This window comes from Macaca thibetana, chromosome 13 (assembly GCF_024542745.1).
Source record: "Macaca thibetana thibetana isolate TM-01 chromosome 13, ASM2454274v1, whole genome shotgun sequence".
Classification (NCBI taxonomy): domain Eukaryota; kingdom Metazoa; phylum Chordata; class Mammalia; order Primates; family Cercopithecidae; genus Macaca; species Macaca thibetana.
The window spans coordinates 21,825,948-21,853,259 of NC_065590.1; the positions used below are offsets into that span (position 1 = coordinate 21,825,948).

Below are 27,312 nucleotides of genomic sequence, written 5' to 3' on the forward strand. Positions count from 1 at the left end.
GAACTCCTGACCTCAAGTGATCCACCCTACTCGGCCTCCCAAAGTGCTGGGATTATAGGCGTCAGCCACTATGCTCGGCCTAAAATTGGTTTTTTTGAGATGGAGTCTCGCTCTGTCCCCCAGGCTGGAGTGCAGTGGCGCTATCTCTGCTCACTGTAACCTCCGCCTCCTAGGTTCAAGCAATTCTCCTGCCTCAGCCTCCCAACTAGCTGGGACTACAGGCGCCCACCACCACGCCTGGCTAATTTTTTGTATTTTAGTAGAGATGGGATTTTACCATGTTGCCGAGGCTGGTCATGAACTCCTGAGCTCAGGCAATCCACCTGCCTTGGCCTCCCAAAGTGCTGGGATTACAGGCGTAAGCTACCGTGCCGGGCCAATAAGGTGCCTTTCAATAGAAGCACACATGAAACAAGGCTATGTTTTGATCAGTTGATGAAAATGTTATGAATAGGAACTTAACCTTTTGTTTCCCTTAGGAACAACAGTTTAGTATTTGCTAATTTTGTGTTTGTGGCAACTTTATAAAATATAACTACCATGAATAATGAGAATTGCTTGTAGATTGAAACTTCATAATCCAAGGGAAGCATGTTACTTAAAAGGCTGAAGTCAAACCCTTTAGTAAAGTGAATATGTTCCAAATATTTCTTTCTCCCTCCCTCCCTCCCTCCAGTCCTTCCTTCTCTCTCTCTTTCTTTCTTTTTCTGAGATAAAGTCTCATTCTGTAGCCCAGGTTGAAGCACAGTAGTGCGATCTGCAGCCTCAACCTCCTGGGCTCAAGCAATCCACCTCAGCCTCTTGAGTAGCTGGGACTACAGGCATGCACCACCATGCCCGACTAATTTTGGTATTTTTTGTAGAGACAGGGTTTTGCTGTGTTGCCCAGGCTGGTCTCAGACCCCTGAGCTCAAGTGATCTGCCCGCCTCAGCCTCTAAAGTACTGGAATTACAGGTGTGACTCACCATGCCCCGCCGAAATATATATATATATATTTTTTTTTCTGTAAACCTGGATCTTCACATTTCTAGCTTTCTTGATACATTGTTCTTGTCACTAGTATGTCTGCCATTTACACCTGAATTCCTTGAGCACTGCACTTCTTTGTACAGTGCATTTTAATAAGCAGATATGTTATAAATGCCAGTTGTTGAGGTTGGGAGACACTCAGGGGCCAGGAGTGAAATGGCCTGGCCTCAGATGAACATGCACCACTGCTCAGCATGTGCAACAGCTTGGAGAGAATCTATCCAGCAGAGACCATCCAGATCTCTGCGACCGAACCTCTGAAGGCTTTGTGAGAGAAAGAAATGCGATCCACGTCCTAAAGGGACGGGAGCAAACTATGAAATCAGGGGCTCATTAGGACTCTAGTTTCATCCTTGGCTGTACGTTGGGATCACCAGGGGAGCTTTAAAAGTAGCATCTCTGTGGCCAGGCGCGGTGGCTTACGCCTGTAATTCCAGCATTTTGGGAGGCTGAGGTTGGCGGATCACAAAGTCAGGAGTTTGAGACCAGCCTGGCCAATATGGTAAAACCCCATCTGTACTAAAAATACAAAAATTAACTGGGTGTGGTGGCGAGCGCCTGTAATCCCAGCTACTCAGCAGGCTGAGGCAGGAGAACTGCTTGAATCTGGGAGGCTGAGGTTGCAGTGAAGTGAGTTTGGATTGCACCACACAGCCTGGGCAACAGAGCGAGACTCTGTCTCAAAAAAAACCAAAAAGTAGCATTTCTGAGTTCCACCTCCAGAGATTCTGATGTGATTGGTCTGGGGTGGATCCAGGCATTGGACTTTGAAAAGCTTTGTGGGTGATTCCAGTGCATAGCCAGAGTTGAAGCCTCTGCCTTTGGGGATGTTGGTTTTGAGATCTGAAGGAGCGGGACCATCTGGTCTGCCTGGGAGACAATGAATGGGCTTCTCAGGTGTCTCTTAGATGGTATCAGGTATATCCTTGGAGGCCCCTGAGACTCACTTCTTTAACTCTTGCCCAGTTCATTGCTAGGGCAGGCATGGCACAAACTCAAAACTGGTGACTGCTATTGCTTTCTCATCTTGGAATCAACATTTTGATTGAAAAGGGGGGTCCCATCCCCTTTTGATTGAAAAGGTGGGTCTCATCCCAGACCAATCAGATCAGAATCTCTGGAGGTAGGACTCAGAGATGCTTCTTTTAAAGCTCCCCTGGTGATCCCAATGTATAGCCAAGGTTGAAACTAGAGTCCTAATGAGCCCCTGATTTCATCCTGATTTCATAATTTGCTCCTGTCTATTTAAGACATGGATTGTCGTGGCAGGTGAATCTACATGGACTCAAAAGTCTAAATTCTAGTTTGATATATTTTCTCTTGAAATGTGACTAATTCATTTCCTCTCACAGGTTCCTGACCTCCCCCCTCTCCTCTCCCCCGTATTATACCTTGATGTTGCCTTTTTTCTTTTCAGCAAAGTGAGTTGAATTCCTTCTTGTGGACCATTAAGCGAGACCCGCCATCTTACTTCTTTGGCACGATCCATGTCCCATACACCCGAGTTTGGGACTTCATCCCCGACAACTCTAAGGAGGCTTTCCTGCAGAGCAGCACTGTGTACTTTGAGTTGGACCTCACAGACCCCTATACGATCTCAGCTCTCACCAGCTGTCAGATGCTGCCACAGGGCAAGAACCTCCAAGATGTGCTCCCCAAGGACATCTACTGCCGCCTCAAGCGCCACCTGGAGTATGTCAAGCTCATGATGCCCTCGTGGATGACCCCAGACCAGCGCGGCAAGGGACTCTACGCAGACTACCTCTTCAATGCCATTGCCGGAAACTGGGAGCGCAAGAGGCCTGTATGGGTGATGCTTATGGTCAACTCCCTTACTGAAGTGGACATTAAGTCCCGTGGGGTGCCTGTCTTAGACCTGTTCCTTGCCCAGGAGGCTGAGCGGCTGAGGAAACAGACTGGGGCAGTGGAAAAGGTGGAAGAGCAGTGCCATCCATTGAATGGGTTGAACTTTTCACAGGTAAGACTCTCTTTGCATAAAAGACTTGGTGGTGTTTGGTTGTATGGGTGAATCTGCTGAGTTTCAGGGCAGGTGATGGACCACGGGCACAGCTTGTCTAGAAATTGTCTTTGCTCAAAAATGCTTTTCTGGAGGTTAGAAAATAAGCCACGTGGTCAGTTATATCACTTATTTGAGTATTGCCAAGAAAGAAAATCTTGTTTTTTCTTATCATTACAACAAATACCGTGTGCTTGCTTTTTTTGTTTGTTTTTGTTTTTTTTGAGACAGAGTCTCACTCTGTCACCCAGGCAGGAGTGCAGTGGTGCCATCTCAGCTCACTGCAACCTCTGCCCTCTGGATTCAAGCAATTCTCCTGCCTCAGACTCCCTAGTAGCTGAGATTACAGGTGTGTGCTACCATGCCCAACTACTTTTTGTATTTTTAGTAGAGACAGGGTTTTGCCATATTGGCCAGGCTGGTCTTGAACTCCTGACCTCAAGTGATCCGCCTGCATTAGCCTCCCAAAGTACTGGGATTACAGGTGTGAGCCACTGTGCCCGGCCCACACTGTGTGCTTTTAAATGCATTTTAGTTCAGATCCTTCATTAAAAAGATGCTTTGAGAGGTTGTGGACATGTGGATGCCACACTGGTTGTCACAGGGCATGGCCTGGTTTGAAAATGATACTGGCCATTGCTGTTTTAGGTGACAGCAGTCTCTTTGAGGTCACTACTGTCCCTCTTCAGGGCACTGCCCCAGGACAGTTCCTTTCCTAAGCAGAGTTATGCTCCCCTTACCCATGGTTTAAGGATCCTACCCTAGGGCATTGGAATTTAGGTTAATGTTCAAGAAGTTAGTTCTTCAATTCTTATAAGTAATACTTTATTAAAGTGCTGTGGTTTAGTTGTTTCCATGAAAGTTGTTTAAAGTGCATTAGATACTTCTGGAGACCAGTGGGAGCTTTGCAATATGAAATAAAGTGATCTTGTTTTGTAAATGTTCTCATTGGGTTGCCTTGAGGTTTTGTTCCTCAGAATTTGAGATTACTGTTAATCCAAATAGCTCAGCCTTAGCAGATCTTGACATACTCAACTAAGGTGGTTATTTAAAAGCTGTAAGGACATGTAACAGCCTAAAAATAATGTTCCTGAGTTGATAATGATATCTTTAGGGAATTTATCTTGCTAAAATTCTATAATATTAATAAGTACTCAGATGCTATTCTATATGCTATAGTATTTGTTTGGCACACTAAGATTTATAGATAAGATAAAGGATCATTATTAATTGTCTGCATTGATCTCCTGGGAAAAATGTTCTTGCATTATTATGGAAACCCAAAGAGCCAATGTTATAACCTTTTCAATGTCTGCATTTAATATAATATTTTCAAAAAGAAAGGTGCTTTGATTTGAAGGCTTATTGATTTTGACCGAATGGGTTTGAAATTGGTGAGCATTTAAATCTGAGCCAAAGCCTTCTTTCGTACTCCCAACTGGGGAAAAAAGACTTGGAAGTAAAATGTTAGCTCAAGCAATGTATCTCTGAAGGAAGGGGTGCAACACTGTCTCTTAAGATAACATATTTCAGCGTTATTTTAGAGCACAGTAATTATAGACTACAGTGTCATGTTGATTTTATAACACATTCTTAGGGTTTATATAGTTGTTTAACATGTATAAACTAATTTCTTGTAAGACCTTGAGGTTAAGCTAGCAAGGTAGAGTTGTTTAAATTTAGGAGGAAAGCCTGACTTGTTCTTAAGAGTCTTTTTTTTCATGTAACTTCCCCGTGTTTCCTTTCTAGAGATAAACAGTAAAATACAACCTGAGTATACAGCTCAATGACTTTTTTTTTTTTTTTTTTTTTTTTTTTTGAGACAGTGTCTCACTCTATTGCCCAGGTTGGAGTATAATGGCGCCATCTCAGCTCACTGTAGCCTCTGCCTCCCAGGTTCAAGCGATCTTCCTGTCTGGGATTACAGGCACCTGCCACCACACCTGGCTGATTTTTGTATTTTTAGTAGAGATGGGATTTCACCACGTTGGCCAGGCTGGTCTTGAACTTTTGGCCTCAAGCGATCTTCCTGCCTCAGTCTCCCAAAGTGCTGCGATTACAGGTGTGAGCCACCACACCTGGCCTCAGTGTATGACTTTCAGCCATCACTTAACTTCTCCGAACTTTAGTTTCCTCATCTTTCCAATGGGATAATAATACTTGCCCTACCATCCTGTTATCAGAAGCAAATAAAAGGAAATTGGAAAGCACTTCATAAATATTATAAGATATAAGCAGAAGGAGTGAATATACAGTGCCTACTATGAGACAAGTCCTCACTGATAATTTTATATTTAACTCTGAAACTTCTCAAGATGAGTGGAATCATTGATTTTGCATAGGGAAATTGTTTTTCTTCTTGGTTTCCCATAGACAAAGATTTTTTCAAAGAAGTTAAAGGAAAAGAGGACAAAAGCATAAAACAGAAGGGCTAGCAGAGGTTGCAAATAAGAGGCATATGGGCTGAATCCGGCTCGCAGTTCTGTTTTATGTGGTTAGCATATTTTCTTTTCTTTTTTAATGACTAAGTTGACAATATTTAAAAATTGAGAAATATCATATGGAGAACAGCCTGGATTCTCTTGAGCCCTCAGAGGATCTGGAGTACTGGGGCCATGCTCCCACATAGCAGCAGTTGGCTGGACTGAGCACTGGCCGCCCCCTTTAGACGGGGCCAATAGTGTCTTTCCAGTTTGTCCGGGGTCCCCACTCCTCCCTGTTGCCTTTCGCCTAGCCCTCTTGACTTCTTTTAACTCATCTGCCTGGCCCCTGTAGGCCTTGTGGCTCTTGGTTTGTGGGGTGTAGGTCCCTGAATCTAACTGAAGTCTGGCAACAGGACCCTGACATGGATGCCTGGATTTGATCTTGTCATCTCAAGGCAGACATCATCCTTGCCCCTCAGTATCAAATCAAGTTATGACTCCTGTTCTCCTTCACATAAAGTTCATGCCTGCTTGGTACTGCCAGCTGCATTGGCGTTCCCTATGTGAAGAAAGCACGTAGCTTGGACCTGGAGGTTCAGCGGAGTGGGCTCAGCAGGGTGGTGTCTCACTTCCCCTCTGTCTGCACAGGTGGGTTCCCCTAGAGAAACGGTCTTGCTAAATCCCATCTCCATGTTCATACATCACCAGGCATCTATGGATAGGCTCTAGGCATGGGGAATTGCAATGCCTGCTCTGCCCATCTAAGCATAGGACTCTCCTGTCCACTTCCCCACCAATGGATTGGATGTCATGGTGGGGTGGGACGGGAATCTGTGAAAGCTCTGGTCTCCTGCATTGGAATCTGTCCTTTAGGACCCAGTCACATCTTGGCTTGGGCTCTTTTTTGTCATATCCTTAAGTGAACATGAATGTAGCCAACAGTTCTGGAGTTTCCCTCTGCTTTCCACATGCAAAGCCTGCATCTTTAGGCTTTCAACATCCTAAGAGGCAGTTAATTGGATGTAAAAGTCCTTTTGCAAACCCCAGAGTTGATGCTGAGGTCTTATCTGAATTGAGGCTGTGCAAAGCGTCACTTCTTTGTTACTGTTTACTCCTGCCAATAGATGGCACTAACATGTTTCATATTTGCCTTTTTGGCTGTCACTCCTTTGTACTTTCCAGTAGGATGGTTACTGCCAGTTCTTGCTCTTCAGTACCCTAACAACTCACTCTCTCTGCTGAAAAGCCCCCCTTTTTCCCCCACAGTGCAACCTTCAGTAGTGGTTTGGGCTCAGTGGACATACTTCCAGATTGTATGAAACTGCAATTCTTGAGTTACAGTTTTGGGGTGTTGGAGAAGATGGGGACTTTGTTCTTTGGAGCAAGTTGTCTTTAGTTTGGTCGGTCGCCTAATACAAGAAACAAATGGCTCCAGGATGATTCTCTGGAAAGGTCCAGGGCAGAGTGGAGTGGTGGAGGCAGCCCCGCTCCCCAGGAGCCCTGTGGTCTGGCTGAGGAGGAAGGGCAAATTCCTAGAAGGATGCCACCACTCTCAGCCTGTGGTTATTAAGGGCTAGGTGGATGCTGGAGGGGTGAGAGTTGGGGAGGTGCTAGCTGGCCTGAGGAAGACTCCTATGGAGGAAGGGGTCAGATTCTTTGAGGATGGGTTGGCCTGCCAGGCCTAAGGGAGAGGATCCCGGGGATACCATATGGTGCCTTGTTTTGTACTTTGCAGGTTTCTGCATATTCTTACATCAGTGCCGTGGGTCTTAAGAACAACCCTTGAGGCTAGGAGGTCTCTGTTCCTAGAGACTAAGGCAAGAGTGTGGGGGGTCAGCCAGCAGAGGTCACTGGGGATGGTTTCCTGCTGGAATAACCTGGGAGAGGCCCATCTGGAGGCAGAGGGTGGGCCGGCGTGGGGTCATAGAAAGAGTTAGTGCACGACAGGCCTCGGCTCTCAGATCTCCTCTTTCTAATCCAGCTCTGCCTCTGAGGGTCATGTGGGACCCCTGTTGATTTCAGTGGGGATGGCACTAGGTTCAAAAGGTGGAAGAAGAGACCCAGAGCCAGCAAATGAGACACAGGGTTTATTGAGAGGACTGACTTACAGGGAGATCCAGTGGCAGTGGGCTGGACAGGAGAATCCCAATCGCTTGTAAAAAACATGCAGTTGATAAATCACCTTCACTGAACACCTGCTCCTACATGGCCATCCTCATTTAACTCAAAGCAAAGGGCCTCAATCCCTTGTGTGGTCCATGTTCCACAGGATGGACCAGGGGTTCGGATGTTCCTTATAGATAAGGAATGAATCTCTGGGTTGGCCACTCCTGGATTCCTTAGCTTGGAACTCTGAACACACATTCTTCTTTTGAAGTTATTGCTGTCAGGTGCACCTATATACACTGAGTGCTGCCAACTGCCACACTTAGAGGAGTAATTGGCTTAGGGATTCTGGCTTCCTCATCATAAATTTCAATAAAAGCAGGAGGTCACATTTTTAAAAAAAATTGACTATGATGCTCATAGATGACTTTTCCACATTTTCCATGACTGATCTGGAAGTTGCTTGAAGATGGAGATCCTGACATCCTATTTTTCCTTGATAGTTTTGGTTTAAAATAAAGGCCTAGGAAAAATATGTGAACTCTCTGAAAGAGAACTCTTCCCCTTCTCGTCAGGAGATTGAGACCATCCTGGCTAACACAGTGAAACCCAGTCTCTACTAAAAATACAAAAAATTAGCCAGGTGTGGTGGCTGGTGCCTGTAGTCCCAGCTACTTGGGAGGCTGAGGCAGGAGAATCACTTGAACTCAGAAGGCGGAGGTTGCAGTGAGCCGAGATTGCACCACTGCACTCCAGCCTGGGCATCAGAGTGAGATTCCATCTCAAAAAGACAAAAAAAAAAAAAAAAAAAAAAAAAAAAAGGGTTGAATAGAGCCTTTCTAAGAGCTATGTAATATGGACTTGCCTCTTAAAGTTCACATGAAGTCTAACCTTTTGCAAGCAATTTGCTTTTAATCCCATTCTTTTGCTTTTTTATGTTCTTTCCCAACATTGCGATGTATTATTTCCTGTTCTTAGGCATGGCTGGGCTGAAGTGCTGCGGTTACTGTTGATACCCTGGGAGCCTGACAAATCTATTCCTCGGATAGACCACGTCCCGGCTTTCACATAGGCGTCAATACAGATGTTGTATGTGGACAGTGTCTTCATAAATTAGAAGTCAGGGTGGGTTCTTAGCTCTCTCAGGAGTGTCTTCTGCAGTGTTTTTTTCATGTTGGACATCCCTTTGGTTTCTGATTTTTTTGACCAGAGTAGAAAATCAAATCCACTTTGTACCTGAATGGCTGGCTGTGAAGCTCCTGAGCTCCTAGGTGCAGACTTCAGCTCTGTTTCCCCCCTGGGCACAGGCCTGCTCAGGACTTGAGCTGTCTTTCCTTTTATGGCCACTTTTTATTTGGGACACGTTTCTTAAGAACTCAGTGTAGGCGAGGCACTCTTTCTAATTTTGGGGATTCAAAGACAAAACAAGTGTTGACCCTGCCTCCCCTTGGCTCTGGGCTGCCCCTCTAAAGGCCAAAGCGAACTGAAAAAAAAAGAATAGGTATTTTTGTACCTATTTTTGTACAGGTACCTGGATGCCACACATGCTGCTGGGGTTCTGTCCATGTTGTGGCTGTGTCTGACCCTGCCCAGCTGCTTTTGGGGTCCTAAGAGAGGCACTTCAAGGGGACCGCAGCCTAGTTTCTGCCTCATATCCCTGCCTCCTGCCCTGGTGAGCTACGCTGGCAGGAGAGAGCTCCTTTGAAACCCTAGCAGCCAGCTCTTCCTTGACACCTGCTTGGTGGATCAGCCCAAGGACACGTCCAGACTTTAGGAATAACTCCCAGCATGTCTCCACGTGAGAAAAAGTGAGAACATGAATTCTCCATCCCTCCTCCAAAGATTACACCTGCCAGGTAGGGGTAGTTGAGGCAGAGTCTACCCCATTTGGGGGAGAGGAAGAAGGACAAGGAGACAGGTGGGGACTGGGGCCAAGTTGTTATCTGGGATCCTCCAAGGAGTTGGTTAAGGTGTTGGGGTCAAGGTGCTCCATGGCCCAGGGACAGAGGAAGTGGGGGCTGCCCTGGACCCCGAGGTGCTTACTGGCGGTATAGCATCATGTCATGCCACGGGTATTAGGGTGCTTCTTCTCTGTATTCTTTTGCTCTGTCCCTCCTGACACTTTTTGTGCTGTCCTACCTTCCTGAACTCTTCACGAGGCTCTTCCCTTTGCATTCACAGTCATTTAGAGCTTAAAAGGGAGCTTCAGCAAGAGCTGCAGAATCATAAAATGAGGAATCCTAACAGGAGAGACCTCATTAGCCTCACAGTTCTCAGGTAAGAACTGCAGCTCACACTGAGTCTCTGCTCTTGCGGGTCCTTTGGGCAGGTGAGGTTGTTTATCGCTGAGCAGAGTACAGGCAGGTGGGTTGCTGCTGCCTGACTTTCGGGGAAAGGACAGCTCTGGGATGCTCTGTGCTCTCTGGGGCTTCCGTGCTGTCTGGAGAGGCTGCCGATGGTTGTTGACACAACCCAGGTCCAGAAGTGATTTTGAAATGCTGTAGAGCAGGGGTCCCCAATCCCCAGGCCACAGACGGGTACTGAAGCTTCATCTGTAGCTACAGCTGCTCCCCAGCCGTTCCCTGTCACTAGCATTACTGCCCGAGCTCCTCCTCCTGTCAGATCAGTGGCTGCATTAGATTCTCATAGGTGCGTGAAGCCTACCGTGAACTGTGCATGCAAGATCTAGGTTGCGTGCTCCTTATGAAAATCTGATGCCTGATGATCTGTCACTGTGCCCCATCACCCCCAAATGGGACTGTCTAGTTGTAGGAAAACAAGCTCAGGGCTCCCATGGATTCTACATTATGGAGAATTGTAGAATTATTTTATTACATATTACAATGTAATAATAATAGAAATAAAGTGCACAATAAATGTCATGTGCTTGAACCATCCCGAAACCCTCCCCCAACAGTACCCCCAACCTGGTCTGTGGAAAAATTGTTTTCCATGAAACTGTACCTGGTGCCAAAAAGGCTGGGGACTGCTGCTGCAGGGTAAAACCCTATTGGACGGCCCTGTAAATCGATCGCCAGGCTGATGGAAAGTGTTGGCAGACGTCTGAGGCAACTTGTGACTGAATCCAAGCTCGAGGGCCTGATACCTGTCTGAGCACCTCCCCACTGCTCCCACCTCCCTTTCTGGATCCAGGACTTTCAATATCCTGTCAACCCTTCACATTCCCACCCAGCCCTGGCTCTGCTTCTCAAACGTGGCCAACATCTGGCTTCTGCCAGTGGGTGATCAGGGGATGACCCCACACACCTTCTCCACCTCTCCAACAACCCCCAACGCTGACTCTGCTGTTGCTGTGACTGTTCAGAAAGCAGGCGCCATTGCCTATGAGGCAGAGAGGAGAAACTGTGGAGGATGAAAGAGAGAAGGAAATAAGCAGAGAAAAGGAGGTCTAGGAAAGGGATTCGGACAGCCCAAGACTGGAGCTTTCTTCTTGCTTTTCTGGTCCTCTCCCTAGGAGATGACATAGAAATCACGGTTAAACACCTGCAGTGGACATGAGGGTTTGTATTAATTTGCGAGGGCTGCCATAAACAAAGTACCACCAACTGGGTGGCTTAAACAACAGAAAATGTCTGCCTCACAATTCTAGAGGCTAGAAGTCTGAGAACATGGTTTCATGTTCGGCAAGGCTGGTTTCTTCCAAGGCCTGGATTATGGCCGGCCCTTTTAACTTAAAGGCTCTATCTCCAAATAGTCATTTTCAGAGGTATGGGGGGGCAGGGTGGTTAGGACTTTGACATATGAATTTAAGGGGTACACAGTTCAGCCTGTAACACAGACCCAGGATAAAGTTGCAAAGTTTGAGCAACTTTGACAGGGAGGAGATTTTGACATGATTTCAAAGCTGTCTGATTTTAGGTGTCCAATCAAAGTGAAAACGTTGTGTAGAAGGTTTTCCACCTTGATGTGTGTGTGGTTGGGGAGGAGAGCATCCAGCTGTGCCAAGTTCATGGCAGGTACTTGCATTGTGGCTAATTCTCTTATAGCAAAGATTACTTGAGCCCAGGAGTTCGACACCAGCCTGGACAACATAGTGAGACCTCCCATCTCTCCAAAAAATAAACGAGACTGAGCCATGAGCCAGACAGGCCATTTGGACTGCCAGCTTCCTACCTGTGATATAGAATGTTCAGGCTAAACCAGTGGTTCTCGAAGTGTGTCTCTGGACTGGCAGCATCAGCATCACCTGGAACTTATTAGTAATGCAAAATTTGGGACCCCCATCCCAGACCTCCTGAACTGGAAACTCTGGGGGTGGGGCCAGCCATCTTTGATCTTATCAGTCCTCCAGGTGTTTCTGATGCACATGCAAGTTGGAGAACCACTGGGTCCTATTCTTGGTCCCTGCTCCAGTCCTGTTCTTGTATTGCCACTGTGCGTTACCTCAAGTTGCAGGGCTCAGAAGACCCTCTTTTCTCCTGAACTCATAGTGTCTGCTGTCCATACCACCAATGAGAAGTTGCTCATTTGCTGCCATGCGGCGGCTGTTGAATTATCAGGCTTATGGTTATTTAATTCTTTTGTTGGTGATTAACTTTCCAGATGTTTATTTTGTCTCCTGGCCTGGCACATAAACTTCTAGAGAGCAAGGATCTTGATTTACCACCCCCCTTTTTTTTTGGTATGGGTCTAGCATCATGCCTTGCACATGTGGGTGTTTACTAATTGCTGGGTGCAATTGGAGGGAGGCAGTTTTCTGAATGCTCAATCTGGCCATACTGTATTAAAAGACCAAACTACAGCATTTACTCTTTGCTGGCTGTTTCCATCTTTACCCTGACTTTTTCTCTTCTGTTGATCTTCCCAGAATCATTTCCTTCCTGCCACCAGGGCAGAGATGCTGCTTACACAATGTTAGTGTGCCATTTTCCTGGGGGGTAACTCCCAAACCATAAAAAAGTGAAAGTTTAAAACACACCCCGAGGGCAGTAGTGGGTGTGTGGCTCATGACTGTGGGGGCAGAGACCTTCCTTCCCTTGCGAGGGGTAGTTTTTGAATCTGTGGTGCAGGTTTTTTAAAAAAAATTTTTATTTCTATAGAGATGGGGTCTTGCTATGTTGCTTGGTTGGCCTCAAACTCCTGGCCTCTAAAGATCCTCCCACCTCCGCCTCCCAAAGCATGGGGATTACAGGTATGGACCACCGTGCATGGCCAAATGGGAATCAACCACCCCTTGGTTCCACGGGAGTTTGAACCCTGGACCTTTGATGTGTAAAGCAGACATGATAACCGCTACACTGTAGAACCAAGTGTGGTGTGGTGCAGTTTTATAGCTTCTCTCCAAACCAGTCCTGAACTTCAGGGAGCCTCATATTGATTGAAGAGCCTGAAAATGAAGGCCGCCCCAAGGCCCTTGGTTGCTGGAAGCGGAAGTGACAGACATCCCTGCAATGGGGGGGATTTTGGGCACAGCCTATCCTCATGAACCCAGTTTTTCTCCCTTACTCCTTCTTTGGGGCTGTCATGGTAGAATAACTGCCTAAGAATGTGATTAATGAGGAAAAGGTATACAAATATTATTTTCTAAATATTATCCAGATTAATGAACATACTAGAATTTGAGCTGGATTTTCAAGGGAAGGCTAGCATTTAGTCAGGTAGGAAAAACAGACAGCTATTCTGAATGGGCCAAAAGTGCAGGCCAATCTGGGAAAATTTGTACTGTGCTGGCCACAGGGTGGCAGGCTGGGTTGGCTATATAAGCATTTGTGTAGGGGTCTGGTGAGAGATGATGTTGGAGGGAGCTAGACTGTGGGGCTGGGAAGCCCAGGTGTGTTCTATGCACAGAAGGGTTATACAGAAGCTGTTTTTAGTGGGGAGAGAGAGGCTGGACATGGTGGCTCAAGCCTTTAATCCTAGCACTTTGGGAGGTTGAGGCAGGAGGATTGCTTGGGGCCGGCCGGGAGTTCAAGACCAGCCTGGGCAACATAGCGAGACCCCGTCTCTACAAAAAATGAAACATTAGCCGGGCGTGGTGGTGAGCGCCTGCAGTCCTAGCTACTCAGGAGGCTAAGACAGGAAAATGACTTGGGCCCACAAGTTTGAGGCTGCAGTGAGCTATGATTGTGCCATTGCATTCCGAGCTGGGTGACAGAGCAAGACTCTGTCTCTAACGAAATAGAATATAAAGTGGAGGAGGGATAGCACACAGCAGTGCTGCAGGACAAGGCATTTGGCCACTGAGTGTGGCTGGGTAGAGTGAGACACCCATCTACCTGGCAGTGGTGTTGGAGGTTGCCTGTTTGCTGGCAGCCTTGGCCATGTTAACCTCAGGACCCCGGGCCATCAGGAGGGAGACATTGGGAGTCTGGGAACTGAGACAGCTGGGGAGTGAGATATTTGACTTTTATTGAGTTGCATTGTGTGTGGACTTGATAGTGATTGTCATGTAGTTCGTTGTACAAGGGAAAACCTGACATGGATGCTGATCAGGATATTGGAGAAAATTAAGAGAAATGCCAGGGACTCTGCGGAAGTGATATGGTTGATAATCATTCCAATGAACTGCTTAGCACTCATGCCTAACTGGCCCCAGGCACAAGTTCATATGTGGGTAAGGGTAGTTCATATGTGGGTAAGGGTAGGTTATTAACTTTATTGTGCTTTTGATTTGCTTCTTCATATGATTTTTCATAGTTTGTTGACATAGTCTTGAAGCTGGGTTGTCTTGTCACAACTTTATAAAATGTAAAGGAAACTTACCTACCAAGCAGTAAAAGTTACAAGAATGGAGATCTTCTGAGTCAGTGGGGAAGTGCTTGGTAGAGGTTGGACATTTACTAGGCCTTGGAGATGGAGAAATTAGTATTTATTCTCATTGTTACCCCAGCATTGCGTGGGATTTGGGGGAAGGAAGTGTATTAGCCTGCTTGGGTTGCTGCAACAGAATACCACAGCCTGGGTGGCTTCGACAAAAGAAACTGAAGTCTCACAGTTCTGGAGGCTCCAAGTTCAAGATCAGGGCGAATCCTCTCTCCTCGGCTTGTGGACCGTGTCTTCTTGCTCTGACCTCACATGGCCTTTTCTCTGTGTGAGCGTTGGGAGAGACAGCTCTGGCGACTCTTCCTCTTTTTATAAGGTCACAGTCCTGTTGGGTCAGGGCCCTGCCCTTATGACCTCATTCAACTTTAATTCTTAAAGCCCTTTCTCCAAATGTGGTGACATGGGGGGTTAGAGCTTCAACATGACTTTCTGGGGGACATAATTTAGTGCATAACAGGAGAAGATGGACGAGCTTATTTAGCCCTTGAAAGTCAGGGCAGGAGCTGAACTGACTGAAAAGGAGAAAAAACGGTCAGGAGATGTGACCAAAGTGAGCAGAAGGCTTGGGGGGTGTCCAGGAGGCAGCGGGAAGACAAGAGAGGGAAGGTCCGGTTGGCCGTGTGCATTCTTCTAGGCTGTGTGCCCTCCTGGTGTTCAGGAACCGTCATTGTTGACAACATGGCACTTCTTCAGGTTAAAATGTCACTGAAGATCCGTTTGTCTCGTCCTTATGCTTGAGTCCTTTTGTTGAGAACTCAGGTTCAAGTTTTGAGAAGCGCTTCCCCGCTACCTCTGCCAAAAAGCAGACCTAGACATCCAAAGAAGTGCGTGGAAGCTTTAGCTCCTGAGTCTGGCAGCATCCATTCACATGACAAAAAGGAGCAGAACTTTCATCATCATCTTGGTTTGAGGGGCCAGTCTAGACTCTTCCAAGGGACCCGTGTCTTTTCAGGTAAGGGAGGAGGTATTTGAAAGAGCGGTTGCAAATGTAGACAAAGAGCCTGAGAAGGACCTCCCCGCTGCCTGGAGACCTGGGTGAGGTGGGGAGGCAAGGACCAGACACCCTCAAGGTGTCTTAAAAAATTATCTGGGTGAATGGTCTGAGGGCAAGGGAGACCCTTCCCCTACTGCTTCCAAACTATACTTCAAGGGACTGAATGGCTCTAAAAAGTGAACTAAGGAAAAAAGAAGACACAACAACCCCACGCTCCAGAAGGTGAGGCCTGCGCTTGAACAGATGCGAGGCCCTTTGTTCCAGCGCGGGGAGGCTGGTGCGGTGGTGCAGGCCACTGTGAGCCGCGTAATGGGCGGTGCCTTTCATATGCAGAGCAGGTCTTTGATCTGAGGGGGATGAAAGTGCTGGAAAGAGGAGAGGCTCGCTGGGGGGCCTTTGTTTTTGACAAAAAAGGCATCTGCCGGACTCGAACCCCCTCACCCACCCCCTCAGCCCCTGGGCTAACTCAACAATGCCCCAACTGGGACCTGGGTCTCCCCACAGCTGAAGAAGTCTCAGGAAAGAGAAAAAGGCCTGCTGCAAATGTGGACAGGAGCTTAATCGATTCTTTCCACAGCCCAGAAAGAAAGGGAGAGAGAAGAAGGGCTGTGGGGAGGCAAGGGGAGAGTGGAAAGGGGGACATGGGGGCTAAGAGGCAAGGAAGGTGGAATTTGAACCCTGAAGTAAACTGTCTGGTGATAAGCCTGTAAAGTATTCTCCAGTGAGCGCAACATTCAGAGGGCAGTGCAGGTGGGGTGAATATGTGTCATTGGAGGGAGGGAGAAGGGGATTCAGCTGATGATAAGCCATGATTATGGTCAGACTGATAATCATTTTTTTAAAAAAGAGAGTATAATGTACGGCAAGCACTAATGTGAAAGTAGCAATCTGTGTATCTTACTTACTGTGTCTTCTAAGGGGAAAATTAAATCCCTTTAGTTTTTGTACTGTAGGAAATGCCATATCAGGGGTGTTTTATCTTTGTTGTAATATTTCCAATAGTTCTTTTCTTGTGGTCTCTTGTCTCTTGCCCTTCTTGCAATCTAAACGAATGCAAATTAAAAGAGATTTGAAATGAGGCAATTGGTATTTGGCCTAGAGAGATGAGTGTTTTCTGCTGTGGACAGTTTTTAAGTCCATTCTGTGGGGTAGATGTACTCTTTGAATGTGAAGCTGATGATTCAGCCAGTGCCATATCATCGAGTCAGGTATCCACTCAGGTATAACTGGCATGGCTTGGGGAGTGAGGGGCACGTGGAATCATGTCCTATGCAGGGCTGTCCCTTCAGAAGCTGTGGTTTGGTTAGGGGTTGGCAGAGGAAGGGCACAGTGATTTTAAGGGAGGAGACCATCCCTCATATCATCTTATGCCCAATTTCTGCCTCCAAAGAAAGAAGAAGTAAAAACTAAAAGGCAGAAATGAAATCCACAGGCAGACAGCCCGGCGCCGCACCCTGGGCCTGGTAGTTAAAGATGGACCCCTGACCTAATCAGTTCTGTTATCTATAGATTATAGACATTGTATAGAAATGCACTGTGAAAATCCCTATCTTGTTTTGTTCCCATCTAATTACTGGTGCATGCAGCCCCCAGTCACGTACCCCCTGCTTGCTCAATCAATCACGACCCTCTCACACACACCCCCTTAGGGTTGTGAGCCCTTAAAAGGGACAGGAATTGCTCACTCGGAGAGCTCGGCTCTTGAGACAGAAGTCTTGCCTATGCCCCCGGCTGAATAAACCCCTTCCTTCTTTAACTCGGTGTCTGAGGAGTTTTGTCTGCCGCTCGTCCTGCTACAATTTGACACCTTTGGTACACCCAGTAGGAGAGAGAGGTCTGTAATCAGAGGATGGTTTTGTGGAGCTTTTCCCCAGAGTTGGAAGTTGACCTGACACTGTGATCTCGGGGGGCAAGGGGCATTAGTTAACAGGACAGGAAGGGTGAATTTGAGGCTGTCTGTGCATCTTACCTGGTGGTGCTGTCATAACCAGGACAGGGCATTCAGGAGAAGTAGGCGTATTGCCTCTTCTTGCCTTAGAGTTGCATGGGTCTGGGCAGTCAGGTAGGTCTTGCCTGAGGAGAGGTTGGCTTTAGAGGTCCGGGAGGCACCAAGGCTAGTCTTGCTGCCTATTGCCCTGTTTTTTGTGCAGTCTCTCAGCGGAAAGAGTATGAACTTTGGAGACTGTGGATCTGCTTTTGAATCCCGGCTCCCCCATTTCCTAGTATTGTGATGTTGGGTGAGATATTGAACATTTCTGAGTCTGTTTTCTTATTTGTAAAAGGGGTATGATGAAACAAACATTGTCAGTTTGTAGTGAAGAATAAACAGAGAACCTTTGTAAAGTGCCCAGTGCATAATGTTTTGGTAAGTTTGCTGTTGCTTTTGCTCCTACCACTGTAAGTGGTTGGGCTTACTCGTATCTAGCCTGTACAGTTGTCCCCTCAGTATCCATGGGGGATTGGTTCCAAGACCCATTTGGATACCAAAATTCAAGGATGCTCAAGTTCCTGCTATAAAATGGCAAGTTGCATTTCGATATAACCTACACACACCCTCCTAAATAGTGTCATCCCTACATTACTTACAATACATAATACAATGTAAATGCAGTGTAAATAGTTGTTATACTGTATTTTTGTTTTTTAAAATTGTATTATTTTTTCAAATATAGGTAATATATACTTATATATAACATATGAAAAATAAATAAATAAATAAATATTTTTTGAGATGGAGTCTTGCTCTGTGCCCAGGCTGGAGTGCAGTGGGGCGATCTTGGCTCACTGCAACCTCTGCCTCCCTGGTTCAAGCGATTCTTCTGTCTCAGCCTCTTGAGTAGCTGGGACCACAGGTGCATGCCACCACGCCTAGCTAATTTTTGTATTTTTAGTAGAGACGGGGTTTCACCATATTGGCCAGGCTGGTCTTGAACTCCTGACCTTGTGTGCCTTGGTCTTCCAAAGTGCTGGGATTACAGGCATGAGCCACTGCATCCAGCAAGGCTGGAAATCTTAAATTGAGGTATTGGCCAGGCAGTGTTCTCTCTGAAGGACCTAGAAGAGAATCCCCCCTTTCAGCTTCTGGTGGTTGACACCTGTCCTTGGTGTTTCTTGTCTTGTAGGAGCCTCACTCCAGTCTCCACCTGATATGGTTTGGCTGTGTCCCTGCCCAAATCTTATATTGAACTACAGTCTCCATAATCCCCGTGTGTCATGGGAGGGACCAGGTGGGAGGTAATTGAATCATGGGCGTGGTTACCTCCATGCTGTTCTCCTGATAGTGAGTTCTCACGAGATCTGATAGTTTTATAAGGGGCTTTCCCAGCTATTGCTTGGCACTTCTTCCTGCCGCCATGTGACGAAGGACATGTTTGCTTCCTCTTCTGCCATGGTTGTTAAGTTTCCTGAGGCCTCCCCAGCCCTGCAAAACCGTGAGTCAATTAAACCTTCCTCCTTTATAAATTACCCAGTCTCAGGTATGTCTTTATTAGCAGCGTGAGAATGGACTAACACACTGCCTCTGGCGTCACCTAGGTGTTCTCAGTGGGTGTTTCTGCATGTTCTTCTCCTTGTGGGTGCCTGTTTTCTGTATCTAAATTTTCCCTTTCTTATAAGGACACAGTCATATGAGATTAGGACCCACCCTAATTATCTTAACTTAAATATATCTGCAAGACCTTGTTTCCAAATAAGTTCACATTCATAGGTCCTGGGGGTTAGGATGAATATATCTTTTGGGTGGGGGGAAAAATTTAACCCACAATACCTTCTTTTGCCTTCTCTAGTGGTTCCACAGATGGCTAAGGAGACGATTTTCAGATTGACCTATCTTCTGTGTCCTGCAGTGACCTTTACCCTCCTGGGCTAATGGAGAACTTCGCCTATTGGGAGATCTATTCTTCTTTTTCCTTATTTCCTTCTGGGCTTGCCGTTGGCCTAGGAGGCTCTGGCTTCCATCTCATTCACTCAGGGAGCTTTCACTCTGCACAGTGGAGATGAAGGTCTCATCACTGGGCCTTTGGCTGCTTCTACATTGGGCATGTGGGTCATCTTTGCAGTTGTCACATTCCTGCTGCCCTCTGGGGAAAGGCTGGTGGCTCCTGCTGAGGTGCTGGAAGCACCTCCAAGTACAAGCTGCAACACCCTCCTCCACCCTGCCAACAGCCCCTGAGGACACATTGGCCCTGCTTCTGATAGCCAAGCCAGCAACTCCGGCCACCTCATGGTCATTCTGGCAACCCCTCCCCTACAACCCCATGGTCATTCTGGCCACCCCTCCTCCCACCCCATGCTCATTCTGGCAACCCCTCCCCCCAGCCCATGGTCATTTTGGCCACCCTTCCTCAACTCTGTGGCCATTCTGGCAACTCCTTCCCCAAACCCATGGTCATGCTGGCATCCCTCCCCTAACCCCATGGTCATTCTGGCAACCATCCCCCACTGCATGCTCATGCTGGCTGTGCTTCTTCCTGGACCCTTGGTGGCTACTCCTGTCCTTGCTGCATTGGTCTGTCCTGGGTCTGCAGACTTGGTTGCTGCTACATTAAGAGAGCCTGCTTCAGTGCCTTTGTCTACCTGTGCTGCCACCCCTGTTGTTGTCCTTTGCCAGGCTTCATAGGTTTATGACTGTAAAAGAGTATGTGCTGGGGTAGCTATACTGGCCGTTCTGTGATTAGAGTTTGTGTGTGGAGGTTACGTTGGTGTCCCTCCCCGCAACATAACCAGAGGAGATGTCTCAGACATCTCAGGGACCATGTGGAGCCTCCTGATGCCAACCTGATCCTGACCCCCTTCTCTATGGAGCTCCATGGCCTTTGCCAAGGGGAGGAGAATCAAGCAAGGCAGAGAGGTCAGGATGGAGACCAGAGAGCTCTGATCACATTGCTTCTTGAGATGGAGCAAATTAAGGGTTTATAAGTGTAATTACATTTGAGGTCATCAAATCCAATCTTCTATTTGATGTAAGAATCACATTTATGGTCATTTCAATTTTGACTGAACAGCCCCAGTGCCAGCAGAGCACAATTACAGTTCCCCAGGGAACCTCCTTGTACATGTGTATATTACATACTTGTGCTGGTATTTCTATGGGGGAGAGATTCCTAGTAGTAGGACATGCACATTTTCCATTTTGACAGCTACTATTAACAAATTATGCATGTGTGCAAACACACAATGTACTGACATATGCAAATGAGTGCATGGCAGTCATGGACAGGGAACTCAAAAAGAAAGGACTTTCTAATAATTAAAAATGTCTTACAAGACATTTTACAAGTGAGTGACTTGAGATGGCAAGTGTTCAAAAAGAAGAGCTTGGATGGTCGGGATGCTACAGAGGAGATTAAACACTGGGTATGAGATTAGAACAGCTGACATCTAAGGTCGTAAATTCAGCCTCCTGGTACACTCTACGAAAGCATTGGAACTCTCTCCAAGGTGACATCACCCACTGGTGGCTCATTTGTTTCTGGGTCCTTCCAAATGCAATGCCTCTTTCAGGTGAGCCTCAGAGAACAACAGCTGTGTATGACCCTGAGCCCATCTCCTTGAGTGTTTGCCGAGACTTAGACTGGGCTGTGCTTGTCCTCTGCCATAGACACAGACGTCCATTGTATCCCTAGTTGGGATGGCCTGGATTCTACTGGGACCCTCCACTGGTGACCTCAAATGATAAAGGCTTTTTCTCAATAAATAAGACCTTTCTGTGTATCTGAAGCGGACACCTTTGCAGGTAGCAAGAATGGCGAGTAGCAAGCTTTAAGCATAGCTACTGTTTCTTATAGTCTAGGACAGAAATCTTTATAGACTTCTAGGGAAGTAGCCTGGTTAGTACTAAGGTCTTGGAGGTCTCTGGCTTATTCCCCTAATGGTCTAGCCACACCCAGGAGGCTATTCACAGCCTGTGGCTGGTCAGGCCAGCAGCATGATGTTAGGTGGTGGAGAAAGGGGCTGGTGGAAGCCATGGCCACTGTTACCATTTGGATGCAGTTCTGCACATTCATCACTTATCTTTTGCTAATCAGGATAATGTTGCTCTCAAACACTCTCCTCCCTTGGATCATTGTTGCCGAAGGCTCCCCATGGAGGGGTTGAGCCTACTGCTTGGCCACTGGGAGCCGGTAGTATGGTAACACAGGTTCACCACTCATGGAGCCACCTGTTTTTTGATGGGGGGAGGGGCAAACTATAGTTCTAGGGCAAGGGAGTGACTGAGATAGCTCATCTGTCTCTGGGGCCTCCACCTTGACCCCAAACTCCTACTGAGTATCCGCATTTATCCTCTACCGCGCTCTGTGACTGGGTGCTGTCACACACCCATTGGTTCTCGGCCCCTCTCCAACCCAAGAGCTACCCTGTCAGGGTAGGGCCACTACCATCTTCTTCCCCAAGTGCAGCTCAACCTCCCAGAGGACAGGCTGACTCTGTGGGGGTGGAGGAGCGGTGAGGAATACCATTATTATTATTGTGATGATTATTGTAATTGTAAATCCATCCTGCTAACAGCTTTGAGTACTTTGCTGTCCCTCTCCTGGATGCTCAGAGTTCTAATATTCCACCACACTTTCTTTTGTCCTCTTTTTCCCAGGGGATCATGGTTTTCCCCCAGGTGCTGTTAAAAGATTGACAGTGAGTGACAAGGACCTAAGTGAAGGCATTTGCTACCCGGCAATTTTTTGTTCAAGAGAACCCATTGGAGGTACATCAGTGTGAGTAGCTTGGCATGATGGTAGCCATATGTAAGGCATTAGAGAGGAAATCTCCTTGGAAATCTTCCAAGTCCACCAACTGGACTTGGAAACTTAAAATGTGAATTTCTTTCGAAATAATGTTTTAAAGGGTGATTTCTAGGCTAGTCCACAGAAAGGCTTATGTTTCTATGGAAAAACCTTAGAAAACACTACGACTTGCAGAAGCATGCCGGCCCATTCTGCCAACACCCCAACAGCCCACATCCCTCCTGGCGAGAGTATAAGTCAGGCTCTACAAGCTATGGTGTAGGGAATTGGCATTCAGGTACCTTGTTGGTGACTGGAGCCAGCAATTGATTGCAGTGCAGCAAGACCAGCATCTCTTTAAGGCATTTTTTTTATTTGCAAGAGTTGGACATGTCTGGTGTTCATTTCTTCAGGTTCTTGAGGCTCTAACTCTGACAAGTCCTGTGTGTGGTTTCCAGCCTTGCCTGTGTATTGCAGTCACCTGGGGGTGGAGGTAGGTGGAGATTCATGAGAGCATAGCTGTGATTATAGAAGATGCCCATCTGGTGTACAATCTGGTGTACTGAAGAGCTGACGTACAAGCTTGGCTTGGTTTATAAGCAGCAATTACTCAGCACGGAGCAGCCCTGGGTGCATGATGTGGGCTGGTGCCTAAGACGAAGGGAAATAAGCAAGCCTATGGGTGGGTAGAGCATGCCGAGGTTTATGTCAACAATGAAGTGGTGGAGAATGAGTTGCAATCTGTGGTTTGGGAAATACTGACTTCGAAGGTCTCAGGGAAAATCAAAACATCTGGGTGTCTGGAAGAGGAGGCTGGTCGGAGATCTGGCAGAAATGAGCCCTGAATCCTTACAGGATTGTCTGAAATACTGAGCTGTAGAATTCTGCTTGGGTTTCCCCTTGAAGTCAGCCAGGGGCAGCCTGAGCCCAGAGCAGAGGCCCCAGGACAGCTTCGGGTTGGGACAGTGGGGGATACATCTGGGGGTCTGCAGCAAGCGGCTTCGCACCTAAACTGCTTTTTCACTTAAAAGACTGCAGGGAACCTTGATTTTGTCCCTTTTTGTAGTCAGAAATTTTCCTTCTCCATTTCTGTGATTTGCCTCAGTCATTGATGTTATCCTATGACTAGGATAGCTGGGATTGCATTTCCTTCAGAAACAGTGAAGGCTGCCTATTCACCAGACTTGGGCTTTTTATTTCCTGCTTGTTTTATCTTACATTATAATATATAGTTTCAGGACCAGGCAATGGTTTATACCTGAAATCCCAGCATTTTGGGAGGCCGAGGTGGGTGGATCACTTGAGGTCAGGAGTTCAAGACCAGTCTGGCTAATATGGCGAAACTCCATCTCTACAGAATTACAAAAATAGCTGGGCATGGTGGCAGGTGCCTGTAATCCTAGCTACCCGGGTGGCTGAGGCACAAGAATCGCTTGAATCTGGGAGGCAGAGGTTGCAGTGAGCCGAGACGGTGCCATTGCACTCCAGCCTAGGTGATAGAGCAAGACTCCATCTATTTCTCTCTCTCTCTCTCTATATATACACACACACACACACACACACACACACACACACATATATATATAAAATATATAAAAAAATTATATATGTAATATATTTTCAGTATTTGTTCATGGAAAGGCTTTTATTGACTAAAGCCTTTGATTGACTTTTATTGGCCAAAGCAGCAAAATGAAAGTGGAGGAGATTATCTATCTATCTATCTATCTATCTATCTATCTATCTATCTATCTATCTATCTATCTATGTATCTATTGTTTTTATGTGTAGAGAGCATCCATGAAAAGAGATACAATGTGTTGGCAGCAGTGGTTGCTTTTAGGAAGAGTGATTGGGGAGCAGGGATTGGAAGGCGATCTATTTCTTTATACTGTTTAAAATTTTTACCGTATGCATACTATTAGAAAAAAAGGAGTGCTGAGATCTACATGGGTTATGGGTTGAATTATGTCTTCATCCCATATTCTTCCATTGTGGTCCCAATCCCAGGTTATCTCAGATTGTGACCATATTTGGAAACAGCGTCTTTGCAGGTGAGGAAGTTAAGACGAGGTCATTAGGGTGGGCCCTACTCAAAAATGACGGCTCTTATAAAAAAAGGAAATTTGGACACAGAGATAGATATACATGTGGGCAGAACACTATGTAGATTGGAATTATGTAGCCACAAGCCAAGGAACCACCAGAAGCTAGGAGAGAGGCCTGGAATAGATCCTTTCCCAACTTCTTCAGAGGAAGCATGACCTCGTCAACACCTTGGTTGCATACTCTAGCATCCAGGATGGTGAGGCAATACAATTCTGTTGTTTAAGCTATGCATTTTGTGGTATTTTGTTATGGCAGCCCTAGGAGCCTAACATAACACATGAAAAATGTTAGCAGCAACTGTAAAGGAAGGATTTGAATGGAGAAAGGGAGACACAGTGGGAGGCAGTGGGCACTAGCAGGGTGGATCCATCCAGGACCCTTGTGCCTGCTCCTTTGCCCTTCTCCCCTCCTGGCCACTGTCCCCAGCTCCTGGCTGAGCATGCTGCTCATGGCACCTGGCCTTTTTGGATCTCCAGGAACAACAGTCCTTGTGCCCCAGGTGCGTTCAGCTGATTCATGTGAGGTGACTTGATCAGCGACAATGCCCCATTCAGGACGGCCCACCTGGAAGAGGCCCTGGGGTCAGCTTAACTGTGGAGTTTGTGAGCAAGTCTCTTATCCACAAGCCTCATCCTGAAACCCCAAATTTGTCAGACTGGTTCAGAGTTCTCCAAGCACAGCAAGGAAAGTAAATTATGTAAGGATGACTGACAGTCATTTGTCCTATCAGAGAGGGGTCCTTCAGAGATGCCACGGTAGTTTATGAGGATGCCATATCTGGGCCTCAGTGGTTCGAATGGGAGTGAGTTTAGGGTTGTGCATTGCTCCTGTGGTGCCCCATGGAGACTTCCCTTGGAGCACCATCCTGCCCTGGACTTGGTTCCTCACTGGAGAGGGAGTTACCTCCTCTAGCTCCACAGATGGCTACCCATGGCCTGAACAAAGGTTCACTCCAAGGGAGGCACCTTTGGCAAGGCTCTGCCCCTACCCAGCTTCACTCCAGAGCAGCCTGAGGCATGGACTGCCAGGTCTGGGCAGCACAGGTGATAAAGGGCTACCCTCTGGAGTGGGACGGCTGGATGGCAGTGACCTGCCTCCCTGGTTTGTGGTGGTAGTGTGCAAACAGGCACCTTGAGTCATCAGGGGAGTATTCTGGCTCCAAGGAAACCCTGTAAGGACACTTTGATCCCACTCAGAGACTTTTTCTTCAGGAATCCGTCTTGGGTCTTTCTCCAAGGAGTCTGCTTCAGTGAGGGCTTTCCCCTGCTTAACATAAACGGTGCTGCAGAGACTTCCCCACATCTCAGCTAAGCCAGCGAAGGAGGGGTTTGGGGTGGGCTGCCTTGTCTGATGACCCCGGGCCGAGCTGTCCTTGAGGCTCATCATGGAGCCTTCCTCTGACTTTCATTGACTGCGTCTCTTTGGACACACAGCGACCACTGTGTTTGGTGTTTAGCACCTGCTGGTGAGTACAGTGGTGCAGGATCCTTGCTCTTTTCAGCCAAGGAAATCCAGCCCTTTTTACCTCATCACTTAGTTGGTCTCTCGAGACACTGTATCTCTTGATCTTTTTTTTTTTTTTTTTTTTTTTGAGACGGAGTCTTGCTCTGTAGCCCGGGCTGGAGTGCAGTGGCCGGATCTCAGCTCACTGCAAGCTCCGCCTCCCGGGTTTACGCCATTCTCCTGCCTCAGCCTCCGGAGTAGCTGGGACTACAGGCGCCCGCCACCTCGCCCGGCTAGTTTTTTTTTTTTTTTTTTTTTTGTATTTTTAGTGGAGACGGGGTTTCACCGTGTTAGCCAGGATGGTCTCGATCTCCTGACCTCGTGATCCGCCCGTCTCGGCCTCCCAAAGTGCTGGGATTACAGGCTTGAGCCACCGCGCCCGGCCATCTCTTGATCTTTTAGGTCGATGGCTTATCTTGTGCTGGGTTTTAATCTGTGAGAAGCTTAAGGCCTTTCAGAAGTAGTTGGGGTATAAATAAACACACATGAAAGCCATGCTTCCCCTGGGTTGTTATTCGAATCACTGCAGCAGCTCTGAAAGGAAAGGCATGTGGTGATTACAGGAAATCGTGCTAGAGATTTAAAAAGCACATTTCTGTGGTTTTTAGCAACAAAAGAAAGATTCAGCACCAACTCTGATGCACAGTCCACTGTTCAAACTTCCTTAAAAGAAGAGTGTTTATAGTATGGCCTCCTCACCATAGTGCTGGGTGACACGAGGTGACCTCCCTCCTCTCCAGGCAAAATACAAAGCAATGACCCTGGGATGATCAAGGGTTTTGATTTGCTTGTGTATGTGCTGTCCTGGCAAGCCTGAAATCAGCGAGTTTAACTTTGGGCCTCTGCCTTTCATCCTCCTCCCAGAAGCTTCTATGATACACCCTTTCCACCCTTCTTTTCAAGATTTTTCTTGAAAAACGCCCCCTTTTTCAGGTAAAATGAAAGCTCCATTAAAGGCAAGGATTTTGTCTTGTTCATGAGTGTATCTTCAGTGCTTGGAACAGTAGGCATATAATAACTATTTATTGACTGAATTAATGAATAGAAGAAGGGATGAATGAATGAACTTTAGGATCATTTAGTACTGTGACTTGCCTTCATTCTGTCCTTGATTAGTTGACACAGAATGAACTTTCATGATACCTTTCATCATCCCTTACTCCCTTCCATTCTTTTACAAAGAGAGATCTGCCTCCTTCTTTGGTTAAGGTTGCATCACAGGCACAGGAAATATTAGAGTAACTGAAGGAGGTAACTATATGGAAGGAGGGATGCTGTGGTTTGAATGTGTCCCCTCCAAAATTCAGATGTTGCTAGTGTGATGGTATTAAGAGGTGAGGCCTTTAGGAGGTGATTAGGCCATGAGGGCTCCTCTTTATAAGGATAAGGGCCTTTATGGGATTAAGGCTCCTCTTTATAAGGCCTTTATGGGATTAAGGCCCTTATAAAAGAGGTGTCATGCAGCCATTCCGTTAGCTTGCCCTTCTGTCTTCTTCCATGTGAAAATGCAGCAGGAAGGCCCTCACCAGACCAAAGGCCAGTGCCTTGATCTCGGACTTCCCAGCCTCCAGGATGGTGAGAAATACGTTTCTGTTCCTTATAAATTACCCAGTCTCAGGCATTTTGTT

General features: G+C 46.9%; 1 protein-coding gene across 2 annotated transcripts in view; it reads left to right on the forward strand.

Moving 5' to 3' along the window:
* TRABD2A (TraB domain containing 2A) overlaps positions 1-27,312 on the forward strand; it is a 57,391-nt gene that overhangs the window by 7,969 nt on the left and 22,110 nt on the right. For both annotated transcript variants that reach the window (XM_050754696.1, XM_050754697.1), the window contains exon 2: positions 2,448-3,008. In XM_050754696.1, coding sequence (XP_050610653.1) covers positions 2,448-3,008 — 561 coding nt within the window. The remainder of the gene's footprint in view (positions 1-2,447; positions 3,009-27,312) is intronic.